Source organism: Rutilus rutilus (assembly GCF_951802725.1).
Source record: "Rutilus rutilus genome assembly, chromosome: 18".
Taxonomy (NCBI): domain Eukaryota; kingdom Metazoa; phylum Chordata; class Actinopteri; order Cypriniformes; family Leuciscidae; genus Rutilus; species Rutilus rutilus.
The window spans coordinates 4,036,330-4,057,555 of NC_140231.1; the positions used below are offsets into that span (position 1 = coordinate 4,036,330).

The window sequence follows — 21,226 nt, forward strand, 5'->3', positions numbered from 1 at the left end:
AGAAGAGTTATTTTAACATCAGTGTAAACCACAGGGTTCACCTCCAGGGTTTTACCACTAGCAGTGCTTAGCAACACTTAGCAAAATACTAACTATTAAAAACACTAAAACATGTTAGCAATGCCTAGCAGCATGTTAAAAATGCTGAAAACGGATCAACAATGCTTAGCAACATGCTAGAAATGTAGCAATATGTTAAATGTTGACGACAGGCTAGCAGTATTTAGCAGTGCATGTTGGTAAACGCTTAGCTGTATGCTACATGTCAACATGTTAAAATGTGTTAGCATTGCCTGGCAACATGTTAAACTATGGTGACAACAGACTAGTGATGCCTAGCAACACTTCGCAATATGCTAAATGTTAAAAATATGTTAACATGCTAACAGTGCCTAGCAGCACGTGAAAAAATGCTGACAACAGACTAGCAGTGTTTAGTAACATGTTAGCAATGCTTAGGAATATGTTACATGTTAACAGTGTTAAATCATGTTAAAAATGACTAGCTACGTGTTAAAATATGCTGACAACAAACTAATAATGCCTTGTAACATGTTAGCATGTTTTAACATAGGTTTCAGGTTATCCTACATTAGGGTTATTCAACAACAGAAACTGAATAATCAAATGTAAAAAATAAAACACTGCTTAGTTTTCACTGTATGAATTAAATATATACTGATTCTTATTAAAGCTACAAAAGTTATTCAGCCAAGAGCAGCGAGTGTTTTTCTCTGTCTTTTGTTCATGACCCGTTATTGCAAGCCGTTGCGATATGCATATCGCGATATATACATTTGCGATATTTCGATATATTGTGCAGCCCTGTTGTATTGTTGTATACTTCATGTTTTTTCACATACTATTAAACATAGTAGTCAGATGGCTGTAAAGTTACATCAAAATCTTTTATTTTAAAGCGTCATGGAAAAAGATGTGATTCGCCTCTCTACCGGGAACTCGAGTGAAGCCATCTGTTGCTCGTCTCTTAAAGGAGAACTCCGGTCAATTTTAACATTGAGCTCATTTTTTTGTACATTTGGAGTGCTGTCAATACAGAGAACAACGACAAAAATCGGTGTTGCCTACACCGAGTTATTCTATTTTTAAAATTTGCACCCTATTGACTTCAATGGGGCAAGTAGTAAGCCTGCTTTTTAGCCTCTTAACATCCTTTAAGTGTCATTACAAGTGCACAGAAAATGTGAGTGATTCCTTCCGAGTGAACACGGGTGGATCTGACTGCAGTAGATGTTAGAGATATTAATAAAAATGAAGTTAATTCAGCCAGCGCTCATACCTTTGTATACATCCTGTTTTCGGTGGAAGGCCATAGTAATCGATTGTCGAGTTCACGCGCGTGATCATAGGTACTAAACCTATGCGCGTGAACTCGTAATGACACTTAAAGGATGTTAAGAGGCTAAAAAGCAGGCTTACTACTTGCCCCATTGAAGTCAATAGGGTGCAAATTTTAAAAATAGAATAACTCGGTGTAGGCAACACCGATTTTTGTCGTTGTTCTCTGTATTGACAGCATTCCAAATGTACAAAAAAATGAGCTCAATGTTAAAATTGACCGGAGTTCTCCTTTAAGTATAAATGTAAGTGTGGAGCTCTGTGCCAGTGTGGTGAAAGTGATAATCATCATAATTAATTATTTATCAGGTTGAATAGGGTTCAGGGCATGTGTCCAGAATCAGTCGAGTAATGCAGTCTTTATTGACTCCTGTTAACAGTGTTGTGGATTTGTCTCATTAAAGCCTCAATCGTTTCTGTTTGTTTAACCTCTTGTCGCGTTTGCCTGAGATATGTGCGTAGGCGCTCGAGGAATCCGTGTTTGCTCGGACGCTCACAATCTGACTTTGTTCTTGTGGTCTGACTGGTTGTTCTGCCTCCCTGAACCTGCAGGCATCGGCGTATGCCATCTAGAATATTTCAGAAATGTCAGTAAGACCAATAGAGATGCTAAGATGCTAAACTCACGATGACTGGTTTCGCCAGTTTTTATAACATTGACAGGTGTTTACCTGAAATAAAAACAATTATATTTTGTTTATAATATAACTATATAACAGTTTTTGTTTGAGTCCAGATCTGGTCATTGATTCAAAAGGTTTTTAACTATGGATTTCATACAGGCAATGACTTTAATACACCTCTTTTATTGATTCCAATTTCTGGATTAATTTTGATTTTGTTTCGTGAGAATGTGAAAAATGTCAAGGTGATGTGTAAATAAGATTAAGACCGTGTTTTAAAAATATTTTTCATGTTTGAAAACCCTTCAAAGCAATTACAATGCAGGAAGCCACTTTGTTGTCGTGCCAAAAAAATAACAGGAAATTATATCACAGACCATGTGATATGACTGTATACTAAGGTCAGAAAAATAATTAAGCCTAAATAATTTGACTTTTTCAATGATATGGTTATGTTATTTCACATTTCAAATTAATTATTGTTAATAAATTCAAGATACAACATATATGGCAGAAAATATAGATATTTTCAGATATTTTATTTAACTATCCAAAAATTGTATTCAAAAAAATACATTGCTATTTAGACATAAATTCTAAAATATATCTACATGTATTTTAGATCAAATTTACATATGAACATCGTATGTATTCAAGGTTTCCCCTCAAAACCAACATGAATACACACATTTTTTCGTCGTATGCTTATTTGTGACTGAGCCACTAATCATCAAATCTTAAGTATTTCCATTGCTTCTATGATTTTCAGTCGTGTTTTCAAGAGCTTGTATTAATAGCTGTATTGTTGGATATGCAGTTCCTGTACATTCCCTCTGTAAACACACAGTCACGGGTCTATTGTTTGGAAACGCCTGGATTATCCGTCGGGACAGTGACTCATTGGACGGTGTTGTCATTGCAGGTGTTCAGTAATGAAAATGCTGAAAGTGAGTCTTTTTTTTTGTTATGGCAACAGTAAATGCTTCTACTGTTTGTTGTGATCCAACATTTACCCATCCATCCATTATCCAAACTGCTTGTCCAATGCAGGGTCATGGGAATGGTAGAGCCTAGGCTAATGTCAGGCCATTGCTAGGGATGGCCGGTCCTGTCATAAAACAATTACATAATAGCTGGATCATGTGACAGGCGAGTGACGTCAGCCTCATAATCTGCTGTTGTTTTTGGCAACCATAGATTCATGTCCCTAAGGCAAGCACTACTATATATGATGATAAAATATTTAAACTTGAATCTTAACATGTTTTTAAGGCCACCCAGATTATGCAATTTTGGCGTACATGTGATTTCAGTTGTTGTAAACGTTTTGTATGAAACCTAATGGTGAATTATGATTGGAATTTTAATTATTTCTTGCTGCTCACCGTACAGGTGCTGTTTTATATGTTAGTGACATCAATAAGGGGGCGTTTACAAGGCAGTTCAGCTACTCACAATTTCAAGATCATTAGCAATTTATAGAAATCACATCTGGAAAAGAGGCGAACGCATATTTGAGAAATGATCTTAGTCCCTGTTTACAGCTGGTATTAAGATGAGTTTTGGTGGATCGGATCACAGTTAGACGAGGGAGACACATTCCCGTTTACACCTGGTGTTTTAATCCGTCTCTTTTGTCCACTTTCAACCACTTCTGTCCTGATTTCTTCGAGGGGAGGGTCTATGAGCGGGTAAATGTTTGAGCTTTCAATCTAATGGACAAAATAAGCTCACAAATTTACATATGAATTCGACCGGAGACGACAGAATAACACACGGAGAACATCAACTTTAGTTTCTGCTCTGACAGACGCAAGACCAGCCGAACGCTGTGAGTGTGTGTGTTAGAAATCTGGAATGGTGAGAGAACATTTTGTTTGGTACGTTGTCTCTTCAAACCAAACTTGGGTCTCCAGCCGATAAAGTTTAAACCCCGTCTGGCTAGAGCTCTTCCTATAATGTTCACTCATTAGATCAGTAGTTCAGTAGTAGATCAGTACGAAATCAATCCGGTCTGATGTGTTTTCAACTCCCTCTGGAAGTATGGAAAGTGGACGAGCTCAAAACGTTTTAGACCCGTTTACACCTGTGTTTAGAGTCGTCCACTTGTGATCCGATCGACCAAAACACATCTTAACACCAGGAGTAAACAGGGCCTTAGATCAAATGTAGGACCCATCTTACACATAATTTTATAAATGAGGCCCTAGAATATCATAGAGACCATAACTACAACGATAACTATATTAGCGTCCACACCAACACATGATATTATTCTGCTTATTCTATATGCGTGCTCAGTTTTGACGTCTGCTGCTATCCACCTTTTTCCTGACAAGCCTATACTGCGGTATATCCGGTTTGGGGAAGTTCCACTCAAAAAGACTGAAACAAATCTTTTCAAATCATTAGGTTGCGCTACAAATAATCCTTATCCATCAGTTTGACTGTATGAGCTGTGAAATTTCCTTCATGTTCAGACTTTGAGAATAATGTAACGTTTGGTATTTTAACGTGCCGTGGGATGACATGAATATCTGTGGAAAAGCTTTTCAGTCGCTGCATTCTTTTCCTCCTGATTATTTTCTTTATTCATTTGTATTCTCCTGTAGCAGTATGAAAAAGGACAACATATACTGAGCATTTGTGGTCTGCTCTCCCGATTTAATTCACAATATATCCCATGAATAATTCACTGGAATGCACTAAGAATCTCTTGTTTTTCTCCCCAAATCCTCACTTCTCTTTCCAGGTTTGTTTTCACACGGATGCTTTAAAATGTAGTAGTGTTTACTGGAATCTTTCTAAAGCGGGTCAATCTGTCAAAATTATGGAAATTACTTTGAAATATTATCACTCAATGTTCCAGTTAATGAACATTTAAATTAAGGCGATTTGTTATACAGTGTATGACCGATAAAACTACGGTGATATTTAACACGGCGTTTATCATTATAATTGTGATGTGGATTCTGCTATTGTTTTATATTTAGAATGATTTTTAAAACTATAAGATTCCAGCGACAAGCCAATCATGTCCACATCAGACACGATATGACTATGAAAATCACAGCCAATCAGAAGAGCGTGTGGGCGGAGTCTGTCTTCACTCGCACTGCACTCGCAATGAAATTGATTACGCACATAATCAAACTCATAAATGTTACACCATATTAAGCCATAGAATACACCTGTTTGTTCACATTGAGTCTGAAAGTTCTTGTTTCCTTTCATCTGAGGTAAATTATCCATTGTTGCTTTCAATATGGCTATAGAGGTTAGAGGTCGACCGATTCATCGGTCGGCCGATTGATCGGCCGATTTTTTGCATTTTTAACATAATCGGCATCGGCCAATATCCAAGTGTATCAGGCCGATTATTAGGCAGGCGCATCTGTGGGCAGCCTAGTGTTGTTGTTGTGGAACACGCGTTCGACGCATGCTGCGTCTAGAGTCATTCTCCAGCAGAGTGAGCAGACCTCATCCAGTGCTTAAGGAAGGAGCTAAGTTCCTTGGAGAAAACTCCTTTATATTTAATTAAAAACTTTTGATATGTTACTGCCAACTTAGAGAAAAAACATGAATAGGCGACATGACGTTCGGCTACTTTGAAATTGATAGCGTAGTTGAGGTTGCATTAGCACAGCAGAAGGGTTGCGATCATGTCACAATAAGTAAGCAAGAATTTACAGACAGTGAATCTGAGACTTTTATTTGTTCTGTTTGTGTGTCTTATATTTGAGAGGGTTGTCACTCAATGCAGAGAAATAAGTAATAAAAAAAGAGACCAACTATATGCTAGTAAAGGACTGGCTTTGCTTTGCTAGGGTTGGGTAGCTACAGACAGACCCAGTGCTAATACGGCACTGGTGCCTTAACGACCGTTATTTACCGGACCGAATATCAACGCGCATTTCTGTGCTTCATATCAGTGCTACTGTTATGCCTGTGCTTCTCTTGGATGCTCTGAAAACGGACGTTAGAATAACAGAAACATCGCTTCGCTGCACTTGACACTAGTCAGCAGTTAACTTTAACATTCCGTTAGCTAGTAGCTGGATTAAACACGGTTAAAATGCTGGCCAAACAGTAGTGTAATGTGTGACTGTATTTCACTGTAGACTAGGGGTGGAACGGTACATGTTTTCATATTGAACCGAAACGGAACAGGCGTCACGGTTCGGTGTATACATTTCCACGGAGAATACACGCTATAAAAATAAATAAAACTCGCGTGCAAAGTAATGTGGAACTAACTTACTGTTAGATACGCGGGTTCTTTAGGGACACCTAATCTGTAACTCCGCTTTAGCTCCGGCTGCGATGTAAAGATTGCAATGCGTTGTGTGTGTGTGTGTGTGAGAGAGAGAGAGAGAGAGAGGCGCGATCGAGATCGAAAAGTCGCGTGTGTTTAAAGTCGCAAAGTGTTTACTTATATTTGTGTGCAAATGCGCGCGTGTGTGTGTGTGTGTGTGTGTGAGGCGCGGGCGCGATCGAACAGTGGAAACATAAAAACATACTCCGTCATTTTGTTTATCAGGACATCATTCAAACTGCAAAGTGTTTAAGTTACTGTTAATTCAAATGTTAAGGAAAACAAATATATTAATCTGAAATGTAGCAAATTAATTTTCAATCCATTCAGGTACAATTACCAAACATATCTCAAGTTCTTTTTGTCTTTTGTACAAGTGCAGATTGGTAAAGTGTTCAATAAATGTTTTTGTTGAGAAATCTTGTCTATCTTAAGTAATTATTTGTGTTACATTTTATCTTTCAAATAGAGGTTAAAAACAAGCACATAATCGGCCAAATATCGGCCAAAATAAATCGGCAGCATTTATCGGCCATCGGCCGACCCGGATTTCAAAAGATCGGCATCGGCATCGGCCTGAAAAAAACCATATCGGTCGACCTCTAATAGAGGTCACACAAAATGATATTAGAACTCAACGTCAAATTATTTTAACGTTAAATAAAGACCATAATCAGTACCCTGAGATTATCATTGCCATATTTTGCATCTTGTTGTTCTAACCGTGACGTCACAGAGTTTCTAAAATAGAATCTCCTGACAAAAACTGACTAACATGGAAAATATACATTTTATTGCTTGTCGTGACATCGTGTTGCGTCTGGTAAAGGGTGGGCATTGGTAACCTACACCAATTAATAACCACATAGATATTAACCAAAACACTCTAAGGACAACCAAGCACCAGCAAGTGCAAATAAATAAATAAATAATAGTGGGATTTCCCTCCTGTGTTTGTTTGCATGTCTGTCTGAGTGTGCAAATATAAGCAGAGGGACTCAGGAGTGAAGCTGATCTCCATCACAGAAAATAGCAGTTTTACTGGATTGCACATTTGTTTGTTAGTCTTTTCTCTTTGGTATGCGGTTTATGTATCTTGGAGGCAGTCATGAAACGTTGTGTCACTGTGTTATCGCCTCCATCACTAAATACACACACACACTTGGGTTTACCAGTCCATTCGGGTCGAGCCATGAGGGTGGGGAGCTTTGCTTGGGCGGGACGGTGTTTCCACCAGCAAATCACTTTCAATACTTTTGCAGTTTTGGCTCAGTATCGACAAGACATTACAAACTCAAAATGTAAGAATCTGTCATACATTCCTAAAGGAGTAGTTCAGTTCTGTAATCATTAATCACGTCGTTCCAAACCCATATGAGTTTGAAGAATGTTACAGTGACAAATTAGGCCTGCTCATCACACAATGTTATCGCATGACTTCAGAAGATTTGACATGTATTGCACATAAGACATATGGACTAGTTTAATAATGCTTGTATTGTGCCTTGTCATTTTTCAGTCATTGTATGGGAAGAGAACGGCATAAACAATCTGCTAAACATCAAATTGTTTGTTCTACACAAGTAAAAAAGGTGATTGGAATGACATGTGATTACACAATGGCTACAGTGTGTGTTTTTTTTTTGGCAAACTTCCTTTTAACATATCAAAACTATGACACGTGAGGAATCCTCAGCTTAAAGTAGGTCAGGATCTGATCAAGATTTATACTATGATTGACAGGCGGAAGATGTTTGTGACACATTCTTTCAGTTTTACTCAGACTCTCCTTCTCTGTCAGTTCCAGGAGATACTCTTACACGTTTTTACTGACATTTAGGGACATTTTATAGCGTATATCGTTTGGAGAACAGCGTGCAAAACCTGCAAACTCATGTCAGTGATGGACTAAGTACAGTATGTGAAGGTCAGGTATTGTTTTGGCAAGCAATGCGAGGTCTAGGTTTTCTTGGCTCACTTTAAACAAAGCGGAAGTTACCGCATTAATCCAGAGAGAGCATTGACAAAACACTGGGCATTTCTAATGATTCAAGAATGCGCTTTGACTACAAAAACAAAATGGTTTGCTGAAGATGGTTATCATGCAAAACCCATGACTATTTTAGTATTTTGTGAACTCATCACTGGAAAGAAGACTAAATATCTTTGATACACACACAGAAATAAAATGTTTTCTCGATTTGAACACGTGATGCATTATTAGGCACGTTATAGCATTTCAGGTTTTATGATATATGATTTTATGAAACAGATTTACTATTGGGCCTAACTTGCTCAAGGCAGCTTGATATTGAGTAATTATTTCAGATGGCCTAGATCAGTGTTGTGTTGAACCTGTTGAAAAACCACCAAAAAGGTGTTTCATGGTAAATTTAAAGGGGTGGTATAATACCCTTTTCACAAGATGTAAAATATGTCTTTGATGTCCCCAGAGTGTGTATGGGAAGTTTTAGCTCAAATTATATATCAAATAATACAGCATGTTAAAGTTGTCACTTTTTGAGGGTGAGCAAAAACGCACCGTTTTGTGTCTGTTCCTTTAAATCCAAATGAGCTGCTGCTGCTCCCGGCGCAGGGGGCGGAGCTTCAACAGCTTGTGTCCTTTTACCTCACACACACGTACTGAAAATTTCAAAAACTTTTAGCCTTTTATGTTCAAACCGGAGTCAAAGATGGAGAGACTCAAGAAGAAGTGACAACATGTAGAAGCAACAGGACATTTCTGAATGGTTATTGATGAATTTATGTAGCTGATGTGTAGTTATCTTCTAGTCATTGATTAGCATATTCTGACTTGATAATCTATAAATCATGTTCAGGGGCGGGGTTTATGTAAATTTTAGGGTTAGTGATGTCACTAACCCGGGAGGAATGTGGTGTAGTCCCTACCAGCCGTTTGTTGTAGTCCTTAAAAAGCAATTTCTTTAAAAGCAAATATCTCCCTTTGCTTTGAACTTTGAGCGTTGTAACTTTGCAGATATTGTTTATGCTCAAACAGCAACATTACACACTAACTAAAGTTAGAGAAGTGAAATCATAATCAACCACCCTTTAGGAACTGAAAGAATCAAAATGCAGCAAAAATGTCTTCATCGTTCTACTTTTCCTTCATGGTATTTTCTTGAACCTTGGTGTAATAAAGATTAAAAAAAAAACAAACAAACAGATAAAACATCCGTAAATGTGGTCAAATAGAGGAATAAAAACTAAAACCATCAGCATAGTCAAGAAATAGCCTACATGCAAAGAATGACTCATAATTGCTCAAGTTCCATATAAATAATAGTGACTTGCTTGCATTTATTTATTTTCAATAATTCTTTTCCAGTAAGTTGTCATTTTTGCAATGCTTTAAGCCCCGCCCCACAGTGAAAACCCATTGGTCCAAAATTCTGCTCCACACAGAACACATTTCTTGTCCGGTTAAGACACAATGTAAATATTTATAAACTTTCATAAACTGTTCTTGCAGTTTAACCTTTGTGCCAACTATATTTTACCCGGATCGTCATCATCTCAGGACAATGTTTGCATATCCGATCAGTCAGTTATTCAGACCAGAATAATTAAAAAACCATGATGGTGAAAAAAATCTGCATTTATTTGTATTATTTATTATTATATTATGTATTATATTTATTCAGAAACTATAAAATATTAAAGTTGGCATTCAGCAGATGTTGCGATAGTCTTTTCTTCCCTATTGTGACGTATATCCGAGTGAAACGGCTTCTCAAACAAGAAAAAATGTAGGAGTCCCTTGCAACACTAAACATGTCATCAGAGAAATATAAATACTGCCGAATTCCATAAAAAAATGAGAATTGAAGTCCATTCCTGTGAACTTTATTATGACTGTTACACATAATCTTGAATAAACTGGATCATTGTTCTGAACACGTCCCGTGTTCTCGCATACACTAACGCCACCTTTTCCTGTTTACGTGAACTTCTATGTCTGAAATTGCACAAAAGCATGGTCACACTTTATTTTAAGGTTTCTGTGTTACAGTGTAATGATACATTTAAGTACTGAGTAATAATAGTTAACTACATGTACTATAGGGTTAGGGTGTGTTTTGTGCTTAGTTGCATGTAATTATGCATAATTTATAGTTATTACAATAGTAACTCCATGTAACAAGGACATTGTGAAATAAAGTGTGACTGTAATCTCTCTCCTGCACAGAACCATGTTAAGCTGAACCTCATTTCCCCCACAGATAATGATCGAGTTTTGCCCCGGGGGTGCGGTCGATGCCACCATGTTAGGTAAGACTGCAGTATATCTGCTAATGTTCTTGTTTTTATAAAAGATCCCTGCAGCTTCTTCCTCTTGATGCTCTGTGATGCTCATGGGTGAGTAGGTAAACGCCTTTACCCTGAAGTTTAAACAGGATATTGCATTATTTTGGGTGTTTTATGAACGAGCCAGTCAAGGTCACTCAGAGTTCATTGCCTTTGGTTACACCGCTTTGCCTCTTGAATCAGAGTTTTGTAGATAGTGAAAAGGTCACGCTGTAGAACTAGAAGTGCATGTGTGTGTATTTAGAGGATTAGTTCACTTGAAAATGATTTGTCATCATTTGTCATCATTTACTCACCCTCAAGATGTTCCCCATTGACTTCCATAGTATGTTTTTCCTACTATGGAAGTCAATGGGGTCCATCAACTGTATGACTACCGACATCCTTCAAAATATCTTCTTTTGAGTTCAAAGAAGGAAAGAAAATCTTATAGGTTTAAAACAAATGGAGGGTGAGTAAATGATGACAGCATTTTCATTTTGAAGTGAACTATTCCTTCAACATTGATAGAATTTTCATTTCTTTTTTAGAGAAAATATCCTTTAATAGTCTTAAAAACTCTTATTTTCTGTATTGTATTGTATTATATTATATTATATAATTTAATATATTTATAATTATTGATGACAGAATTTTCATTTTGAAGTAAACAATTCCTTTAACATTGACAGCGTTTTCTTTTTTTTTTAGGAGAAATACCCTTTAATATATTAATTATATTAATAATATTGTATATTATTATATTAATATATTATATATTATATATCATATATCATCATATATCAATCATATCATATCATATATCATATCATATATCAATCATATCATATAAAATCAATTTCTGTTTTTGATTTTTTTGAGATGATGAGATTCACTCTGGTGTTTGTGTGTGTCTAGAGTTGGACAGGGGTCTTGAAGAGCCTCAGATCCGGGTGATCTGTAAGCAGATGTTGGAGGCTCTTCAGTATCTCCACAGCATGAAGATCATCCACAGAGACCTGAAGGCGGGAAACATCCTCCTCATGCTGGATGGAGACATCAAGCTAGGTGTGTGTATCAGCAGATCGCTCACACTGATGATCTGACTTCAGTCAGGTGCAGGTTAAAGTCAGCATGAAACAGAAGGTGTGATAGTCTTTTTTTCTGTATTGTGACGTGCATCTGAGTAAAACAGTCAAATGATTGGATTGTCCCGCCCTCATGCCAGTAAACGCGTCATCAGAGAAGAGATATTAATGCAGGAGAGATGGGAAGTTATTTTGGAGGAAGGTTTCATACCGGCTCTTGTCAGACTCCTTGTGCATACAAAAATCTCACTGGATTATTACAATTAATGGCAAAAGGAATGTTTGGAAATGTAAACTGATATTTCCTGCTGACACACTACAGCGAAATATATAAATAACTGGCTTAAAACCATCTTTTTTTGGTGAAAATACTAACGTGCCTAAGACTTTAGCACATTACTGTGTGTGTGTGTGTGTGTATACAGTATACATATACATATATATATATATATATATATATATATATGTATATGTATACTGTATACACACACACACACACACAGGTGAAACTCGAAAAATTTGAATATCATGCAAAAGTTTATGTATTTCAGTAATTCAACTTAAAAGGTGAAACTAATATATTATATAGACTCATTACATGCAAAATGAGATATTTCAAGCCTTAATTTGTTATAATTTTGATGATTATCTCACTTTGCATGTAATGTGTCTATATAGCCTAATATATTAGTTTCACCTTTTAAGTTGAATTACTGAAATACATAACCTTTTACACGATATTCACATTTTTCGAGTTTCACCTGTATATATATATATATTACTGTTGCCTGTCTATAACAGTATTTGCATCAGGTGTGCAGCTGTAATGCCTTTAAATGTTGTCTAGATAGGCAGCTCACTAGGTTTTGTAACGGAGCTGAAGTGTGACCTTTGGTTGAGCGTAGTGTTTTGTGTCTGTGCTATAAGATCTCTTACTAATTCTTATGACCTCTCTCACACTTTCTCTCTCTCTCTCACACACACACACACACACACACTGTATTGTTGTAGGTTGTGTTGTAAAGCGCCACCGTTTGCCAAGAGCTGACTTATAATATTTCATTACACTTCTCTACTCAAGTCTCATTGGATTTAGTAATTCAATGAGAGAATCATTTTGTAACCGAATGTGGCTTCATTGTGTGTTGATTAATGGTACCCCAGAATGCCAGGCCAAGACTCTCTGGCCTTTATCACTTCCTGTGAGAGAAACTTTAAACAGGCTCGCTTCAGATGCTGGTCCTCCAAACATCCTCCACACCCTTTCTGGGGATTCGTCTGTAATAGCCGACTCACAAATCTATATACGATCTATGCGTTTGCTATCCAGTCAATTAAGAATATAAAAAAAATGCAGTCAAAAATTATTATTACTATTTGAAAAATAGTAAATAGTAAAAATATAATATATTAATTATTTTATAAATATTATGATAATAAAATATGTAAATATATTCTACAATTATTATTCTATAATTATTATTAATTTTTTTATTAATAAATACATTTAATTTATTACATGTGACTGCAAAACCTGTATAATGCTACACAATATTTTTATTCCATTTAAATGCTGTCCTTTTAAACTTTTTATTTATCAAAGTATCACAGTTTACACAAAAGTATTAAGCAGCACAACTTTATTCAATATTGATGATAATCATAATTGTTTCTTGAGCAGCAAATCATCATATATTAAAATGATTTCTGAAGGATCATGTGACAGCTTTGATCACAGGGAATACATTACAGCTTACAATATATTCAGATAGAAAACAGTTGTTTTAAACTCTAATAATATTTCACAATATTACTGTTTTTACTGTATTTTTGATTAAATAAATGCAGCCTTGGTGAGCATAAGAGACTGATCCCAAACGTTTGAATGCTAGACTGTAAGAAAATCCATCCTAGGACTTAACTATACAATAATTCAGTCCTCATTTTAACATCATTTGACGTGATTTGTAGAGAAAAGCCTTTTATGTAACGTGCCCTCTATACAGATGACGTCAACACTCGATTTAGGGGTTTGGAGGTTGTAATATGACAATTTTGAAACTGGGACAAATCCTCATGTAATTCAACATCTCTGACTTTTGTTACAGCGGATTTTGGAGTTTCTGCAAAAAACACCAAAACTCTTCAAAGGCGAGACTCTTTTATTGGGACTCCATATTGGTAAGTGCTAAAAAATGCTCTGTTTAATCATCAAAACATTCATATTCAGGCGGATATCTTTGGTTGTCGACATTTTCAGCGCATCACTACAAAATATAATTATATGAAACATAATTAGAATGAATGATTACAGGTTTCGTGAGTTTCCCCATAAAGGTAATAGAAATATGCTGATAGATAGAAAGTCTTGTCATATCCCACAGGATTTAAAGCAATTATTAACTAGTGTCCAGCTTGAAAGTCCTGATATGAAGTATCTGTCCTACCTTTGTCCTTCCTCTGAGTACACACACACACACACACACACACACACACAGGAGTGTTGATATTAACGTCTCCTTATCCGACTCATCAACAATCTTTAGCAGTTTTATTATTGGCTTGTAGTAAATTCTTTTAGTCGCTGGCTAAATATCTGCAGACATGTTTCCGTACTGGGAACGCACAGTAGTCAACATTTGAAGTGGTTCAAAAGCTTTCATCAAAGTTAAACAGGTGAAACTCCAAAAGTTAGAGTATCGTGCAAAAGTGAGATATTTCAAGCCTTTATTTGTTATAATTCTGATGATTATTAGCCTGGGAAAACCCAGACAAACTTCCGGCAAATTTAGATTTGCTCTGCAAGTAGTCTGGCAAAGAGCTCATTCAAGCCGATTTCTAATCCGTCCAAATCGCGGCACCAATCAGAAACGTTGAGGCGGGCTTTACACGACGACGATCGCTCTGATTGGTTTTAGGTCTATCCGATTGCGCCCTGAGGCATTTGAGCGACGTCCGTTGGTGACACGCACCAACTTTTAAATGCATTATTATATTCAAATTGCAAACACATGAGGACAGTCTCCATGAAAGACCCACTGGCAGATGAACGTGCTGCTACATTTCTCTCCGAAACGGTAGGAAATTAAATTAGATTTAATAGAGGATTTTAACTGTGACAAGATGATTGACAGGGCAGTTTAAGTGACAGGATGCACGCGACAGATCCGTCCGATAAAGATGACGAAGTAGTGTGTCCCAAAGCTTGCCTACTTTTTTGATACACATTCAAAAGTAAATACCTTTTCTTCACAAATAGAGTGCATACTTTTAATGGCGTAGTGTAACTTAGGCGAATTGGGACACATAGCATATGGCTTTACACGATGACAATCGCTCTGATTGGTTTTAGGTCTATCCAATTGCGCCCAGAGGCATTTGAGTGACGTCCGTTGGTGACGCCCCTTTGGAAACGAGTTATTAATGAAGCTTTGCCAGACCATAACCGAGTGGTCTGGTTTTAACCAGGCTAGATGATTATGGCTTACAGCTTATGAAAACCCAAAATTGAAAATCTCAGAAATTTTTACAATTTTCATCAGCTGTAAGCCATAATCATCAAAATTATAACAAATAAAGGCTTGAAATATCTCCCTTTGCATGTAATGAGTCTATATAATATATTAGTTTCACCTTTTAAGTTGAATTTCTGAAATACATGGCAACTCAAATTTTTCGAGTTCCACCTGTATATGAATTTTGAACAATACCCGTTCTTGTCTTAAGACAACTGTGATGACCTTTTTTTGATCCACTTTAAACGTTGACTACTGACTGTGAACGCTTTCGTGATGATCTAACTGGAATATTCCTGTTCTGATATTTCCTGTGTGTTCAGGATGGCTCCAGAGGTTGTGATGTGTGAGACCATGAAGGACGCTCCATACGACTATAAAGCGGACATCTGGTCACTGGGCATCACCCTGATAGAGCTGGCTCAGATAGAGCCTCCCCACCATGAGCTGAACCCCATGAGGGTCCTGCTAAAAATTGCCAAGTCTGAGCCGCCCACCCTGGATCAGCCCTCCAAGTGGTGAGCCACAAAACCCCCGGCATGGGAGTGAACACACAAGATTTCACTGACATACTTCATTACTATAAGATTCCTGTTCTCTGAGCATAGTTGTGGCTTTTTAGTTAGATTTATAGCTTTTGACATTTCTAGAAAATGGCCATTGAATGTTATTTTATCACTGTATCTCCATTACACATTAAGAGATTGTACTATACCCCTCTTGGGTGAATGTTTAAGGGTTTTGTGTATTTTAGGTCAATGGAATTTAGCGATTTCCTGAAAAAAGCTTTGGACAGAAACCCTGAGACGAGGCCGACGGCTGCTCAGCTTCTAGAAGTAAGGAGTTTCACACACACACTTGTCCATATACGTTATATTATCTCTCTCTGCTGCAGTCACTCGAAATTTAACGCAAAGGCATTTTAAGACGGGATGTGCAAACCACAGCAGAACGTCTTATCAAGGCAGGTCTTGCTTCCTGAACGCTCTGGGTCAAGGGAATTACTGCAATTTGCACTCTTCCTTTTGGGTATTTCTTCACCTCCACCCTATCGGAAAAGAGGAACTGAACAATTAAGGAGTTTACGAAATGAAAAACATGTACAGTAGATGTGCTGAAGAAGCAGTAGATAATCCTGAACTTACTTCAAAAATGAACACTCGCTTTGACTTTGGCGAAATGGACTTTAGTGACACTTGCTAGTGATTTAATTAGAAACTGCCACTCAATAGTTGACATCAAATTGTAAGACCGATGATCTGACCATAGATAATGTAAGTGATACAAGCGACTCAAGTCATGTCACAACTCCATGTTTTTCCTCACTGGACGATTTACTTTACTTTCAAATATGTCATTACATGTTCATATAGTAACACTTTAGGGAACAAATATTCTAGTTGCTTATTAGCATGCATTTACTAGCATATTGGCTGGTTATTAGTTCTTATAAAGCACATATTAATGCCATATTCTACATCCCTTAATCCTACCCAATACCTAAACAACTACCTTACTAACTATTACTAAGCATTAATTAGGAGTTTATTGAAGGAAAACTCCTAGTTAATAGTGAATGTTTTCTCTAATCTAACGATGCATCGCGATGAGATGTGACCAATGCTGCATCGATTCATAAAAGCAACATTTTGATTTTTAAAATATGTAATTGAATATGCCTGTCATGCATATTAATGTAGTGTTTATTGTAAATAAAGTACTCCAATTATACAGTAGTCAACATTTGAAATGGATCAAAACCTTTCATCAAAGTTATACATGAATTTTGAACAATACCCGTTGTTGTCTTAGGACAACTTTTGATTAACTTTTTTGATCCACTTCAAATGTTGACTACTGTACATAAATAAAAAGTTGCATATGTTCATCAGAAGCGAAGCACTTGCGTCTGATGTTCGTAGATAATGCACCTACATTCTTGAAAGCAGAACATGCATGAATGAGAAAATAAAGTGTGGGACGCGTTTGATGTTAAAGCGGTTATTAAGCGTTTACTCGCACTGACTGACACACACCTGAAGCGCTGCACAGAAAGACAAAGTGATCCTGAGTTCAGCTCTCTTTAGCGGCTTATTGCGCTTGAACAGTCAGATGTACACAATATCACTTCACAATATCTGTCTGGACGAGTATTCACATAAACATAGTCGGTTATGTCGTAAGTGAACGCAAACAGTTGGGGGAAAATGATGCGTAACATTATATTAGATCCGTGCATTAAGTCTATATAATAATATATGATATAACAAGCCTGTTGCTGTGATGTCTGTCATTAATGTTAATCAAACGACAAAAGAAAAGAGGCAATCACTCACTGCTCTTGACTCAGTAACGTTTGTAGCTTTAATAATAATTAATACACTAAAAACTATGCAGTGATTATTTTTTTACATTTAATTATTTAATTTCTGTACGATTTCTTGAATGCTGCTGTTAAATAGATGTAAAGTGAAAAAAGTTAAACGGTGTTAGTTTTATTTGTTTCTTGTCTTTTTATTTGTTCTACTACTTGATATTTGCATCTTTGTTCTTATTTTTAAGAACAAAGATAAAATGGCAAAAAATAACTATATATTGCGATTGATTAATATAGTAATTATTATTAATAAAAGAATTGGAGGAAAAGATGCATCGAGAACCGTTTTATAATCAAATCGTTACCGAATCGTAATCAAATCGAGTCGTGAGGCAAGGGAAGATTCGATATTGGCAAGTGGTAAAAAGTAAATTTTGGACATCTGAAGATAAAGGAACTTCACTCTCCTGTTCTGATGTCACTCTCTCTTCTGGGTGTTTCATATTACACCTTAATTTAATGCTCTGCTGCGTACAAAGCAACCTGAAAGACAGGTGGTTGATGAAGGTGAAGAGGTAACATTGATATGCAGTGCATGCTATCCTCTCAAGAGTTCATATATCACTGTTTTATCCTGAGTGGCGAACATTACTGCAAAGTCAAAAGTCTTTATAGGCTGATCTGTAGTTTATATTGATCATTAAAACCAAAGGTGGATGTCAAGAAACCTTAAAATACCTGAAATTAGAACCTTGTCATGTTCATTTTTGGCTATCATATGTATGCTCCGACACAAAGGCTTCTTTTATACAGTCTCTGCAGGTTCTCAAAAATCTTAAAACGTCTTAAATTCAGTTTGATTAATTTAAGCCCATAAAACGTTTTTATCGTATAAGCAAAATCCATTTATTGACCCTCAGATTCGTATGTATTGATAGTAAATAGATTTATATATTAAATAAAACTTAAAACTTAGAGTTACCCTGTTTTGCAGTTGTTCATTGTTTAGAAGAATGTCTGAGATCCATGATTTATTTTGAGATTGTATGGGTTTGTTCTGTATGGACATACAGTATTCATTTTCTTAAATAGTCTTAGATTTTATTTCAAAAACGTCCTGTTTCATAGGCGGTTTTTAAATATTATATGCTATTATATTCAATTTTTTTCCTGAGAATCAATCCCTTGACCTTGCATGTATTGTTCCCATATCTAAGCTGGTAAACCACACACTATCCAAGCTACTGTGGTATACTATAAACTATGAATTGGGATGCTCTATTTCTGACCTCTGGTACAGTTTCGGATGTATGGTGTGTGAATCGTGCTGCGGTGTTTCTTCATTAGCTGTTGTTGGGGTTTTTCTTCGGTCACCGGTGAGAGTAATTGATACTGCTGGCTGTATGTTTTTAACGCTTGACTCCCCCACACATGCGCTCGACAGCTGGGACACTTCAATTAAACAAGGTGCAACTCAGCTGAATAATAGATGAGAGCAGCGTTCCTCTTCATACACTGATGCTTTCACAGTTCAGCTCAAGTCCTCCGCGTCTAACTCCGCTGATATACTAATTAATCCCCAGATCAACTTTTTTATTTTTTTTTATGAACTGCTACTTTTGCTAATTGCAAGTGCATTTCAAGTAAAATAACATGCTTACACAAGTTCCGAGAAATATTTGACTGAATTTAATAAATAAGTAAGGGATAATTAATGCATGATGCAGTTAATGCACAGCTAGCCATGAATTATACTGCTTATACCATGGTCATTTGCCAGCATTATGTTTGCAGAGTTACATTTGACTGGAAGGGTTAAACATCAGCTGCGTCTCGTTAGATTTAGCATTCTGCCCGCTTTAAATCAGACACAGAGGTAAAGTAAGGTTACATTGATTTGACTGATATTGAATTATAACATTTATTTGAATAAATTAACCAATTGAGAGAGAGAAAGAGAAAGATGAGCGTGTGAATTACCTGAATCTGTGCAGCATCTCTGCTAGCAATGAGTTGAATTACTTCAAAAACAGCGACGTTACAACCTCCTTGCTGAGTAAAGTACTGTAGATATTCAGTAGTGAACTTAATTTATTAATAAAAGCCAAAGCTCCTGTTTCTGTGTGAGTGAGTGACGTGTGTGTGTGTGCTTCAATGAAAGCAGCGCATTAATAATTACAACAGTGATTTAAACTGAATGGAACTTTTATTGCACACCTTACAGCCAATCAGAATCCAGTATTCAGAAAGACCATGGTATAATTAATGATAAATAAGACAATAATTCAATCAAAAATGTCAGTTGAAAATAGTTATATATTTAAAATAACAACACTTATTAACAAATATGAAATATTTCATTTGTTTACCTGCACGTCACGTAACATGAACCAACATCAGAGAACCGTGAACATGCAAATGTGGTGTTAAACTATAAAATATTAACTTAAAATCAATTGCTGTGTCAATTTAATTTGATTGTGGTTCTTTACTGCTACTTTGATTCAGTTTAACGCCAACCACGACAATATGATACACATTTTGGTGATGCTTCGAAAGATACATAACTGAAACGAATTAATCACATTTTCCATTCTCAGGCTCATATTATTTAACATGCATGTTTCTTAAGGTGACGTGTGCATGTTATTGTTATGCACAGTTGAATAACTGTGGAGTTTGTACCTTTACGAAGAACTCTGTATAATCTTTCCACGTGTGTTCTGCGTTTCAGCATCCTTTCGCGAGTTCAGTGAAGACCAACCGTCCATTGAGAGAGCTGGTGGCAGAGGCCAAAGCTGAGGTGATGGAGGAGATCGAGGACAATCATGAAGAAGGAGAAGAAGAAGACCCTGCTGATGTCACACCTGTAGGGGTCTTGACATTTCTCACTTACTGCACACCTTCCAAATGTCTCTTGTGTCATAAATCTCTCAGTTCACTCTGTGCTGATAGAGAGTCAAAATAATGCACTGCTAATGGAAAAGAGCTCAGGGCGTAAAGAGAGACACATTTGTTTAGTGCTTTGACAACTGTAATTGTTATTGCATGGAAAGTTTATTCTACGCTTCAATGCAGGTGTACCTATGAAGGGCAAAAACACTGCCGTTCAGCACGACGTGCCAAGAACGCAATGAATTATGCAGATATGTGCTCATTTAGGTTATGTAATATACTCTTTATGTTGCTGCAGTGTGTGCAATATGTATTGTATACAGTTTGCACTTTTTTTATGCATAAAATACCTGGATAATATACCACATTTGCCAACATAAGCAGTATACAACAGAGCACAGAATGCCGTATCCCACAATGCAGTGTTCCTCTTAACTTTCCTGTTTTTTTTTTAAGTGTGTTGAATTAATTACAGCCACGATTTTCAACTCTTAAATCTTTCAGGACTCATTGTTTTTCAACAAAATTTAACTGAAGATATGAAATATCTGTTTTGATTTTAAACTTGCTGAATTTAACATGCAAAAATATCAAGGTCACGTGACCTCAGTTATCACTAATGTTTATCGTTATACAAATTTTGTATGTTTTCGAAAGTCTCTTCTGCTCACTAGGGCTGCATGTATTTGATTACAAATACAGTGAAAACAGTATTATTGTGAAATATTATTACAATTTAAAATATATTCTATGTTTTTTTTATTATATTTTAGAATGTAATTTATTCCTGTGATCAAAGCTGTATT

The 21,226-nt window shown here is 36.4% G+C and overlaps 1 protein-coding gene across 1 annotated transcript in view; it reads left to right on the plus strand.

Moving 5' to 3' along the window:
- The window catches only part of stk10 (serine/threonine kinase 10), a 58,933-nt gene that overhangs the window by 18,071 nt on the left and 19,636 nt on the right, over positions 1-21,226 (plus strand). Inside the window, exons 3-8 of the mRNA XM_084386850.1 lie at positions 10,542-10,590; positions 11,524-11,673; positions 13,802-13,874; positions 15,532-15,726; positions 15,963-16,044; positions 20,260-20,394. Of these exons, the coding sequence (XP_084242976.1) occupies positions 10,542-10,590; positions 11,524-11,673; positions 13,802-13,874; positions 15,532-15,726; positions 15,963-16,044; positions 20,260-20,394 (684 nt within the window). The remainder of the gene's footprint in view (positions 1-10,541; positions 10,591-11,523; positions 11,674-13,801; positions 13,875-15,531; positions 15,727-15,962; positions 16,045-20,259; positions 20,395-21,226) is intronic.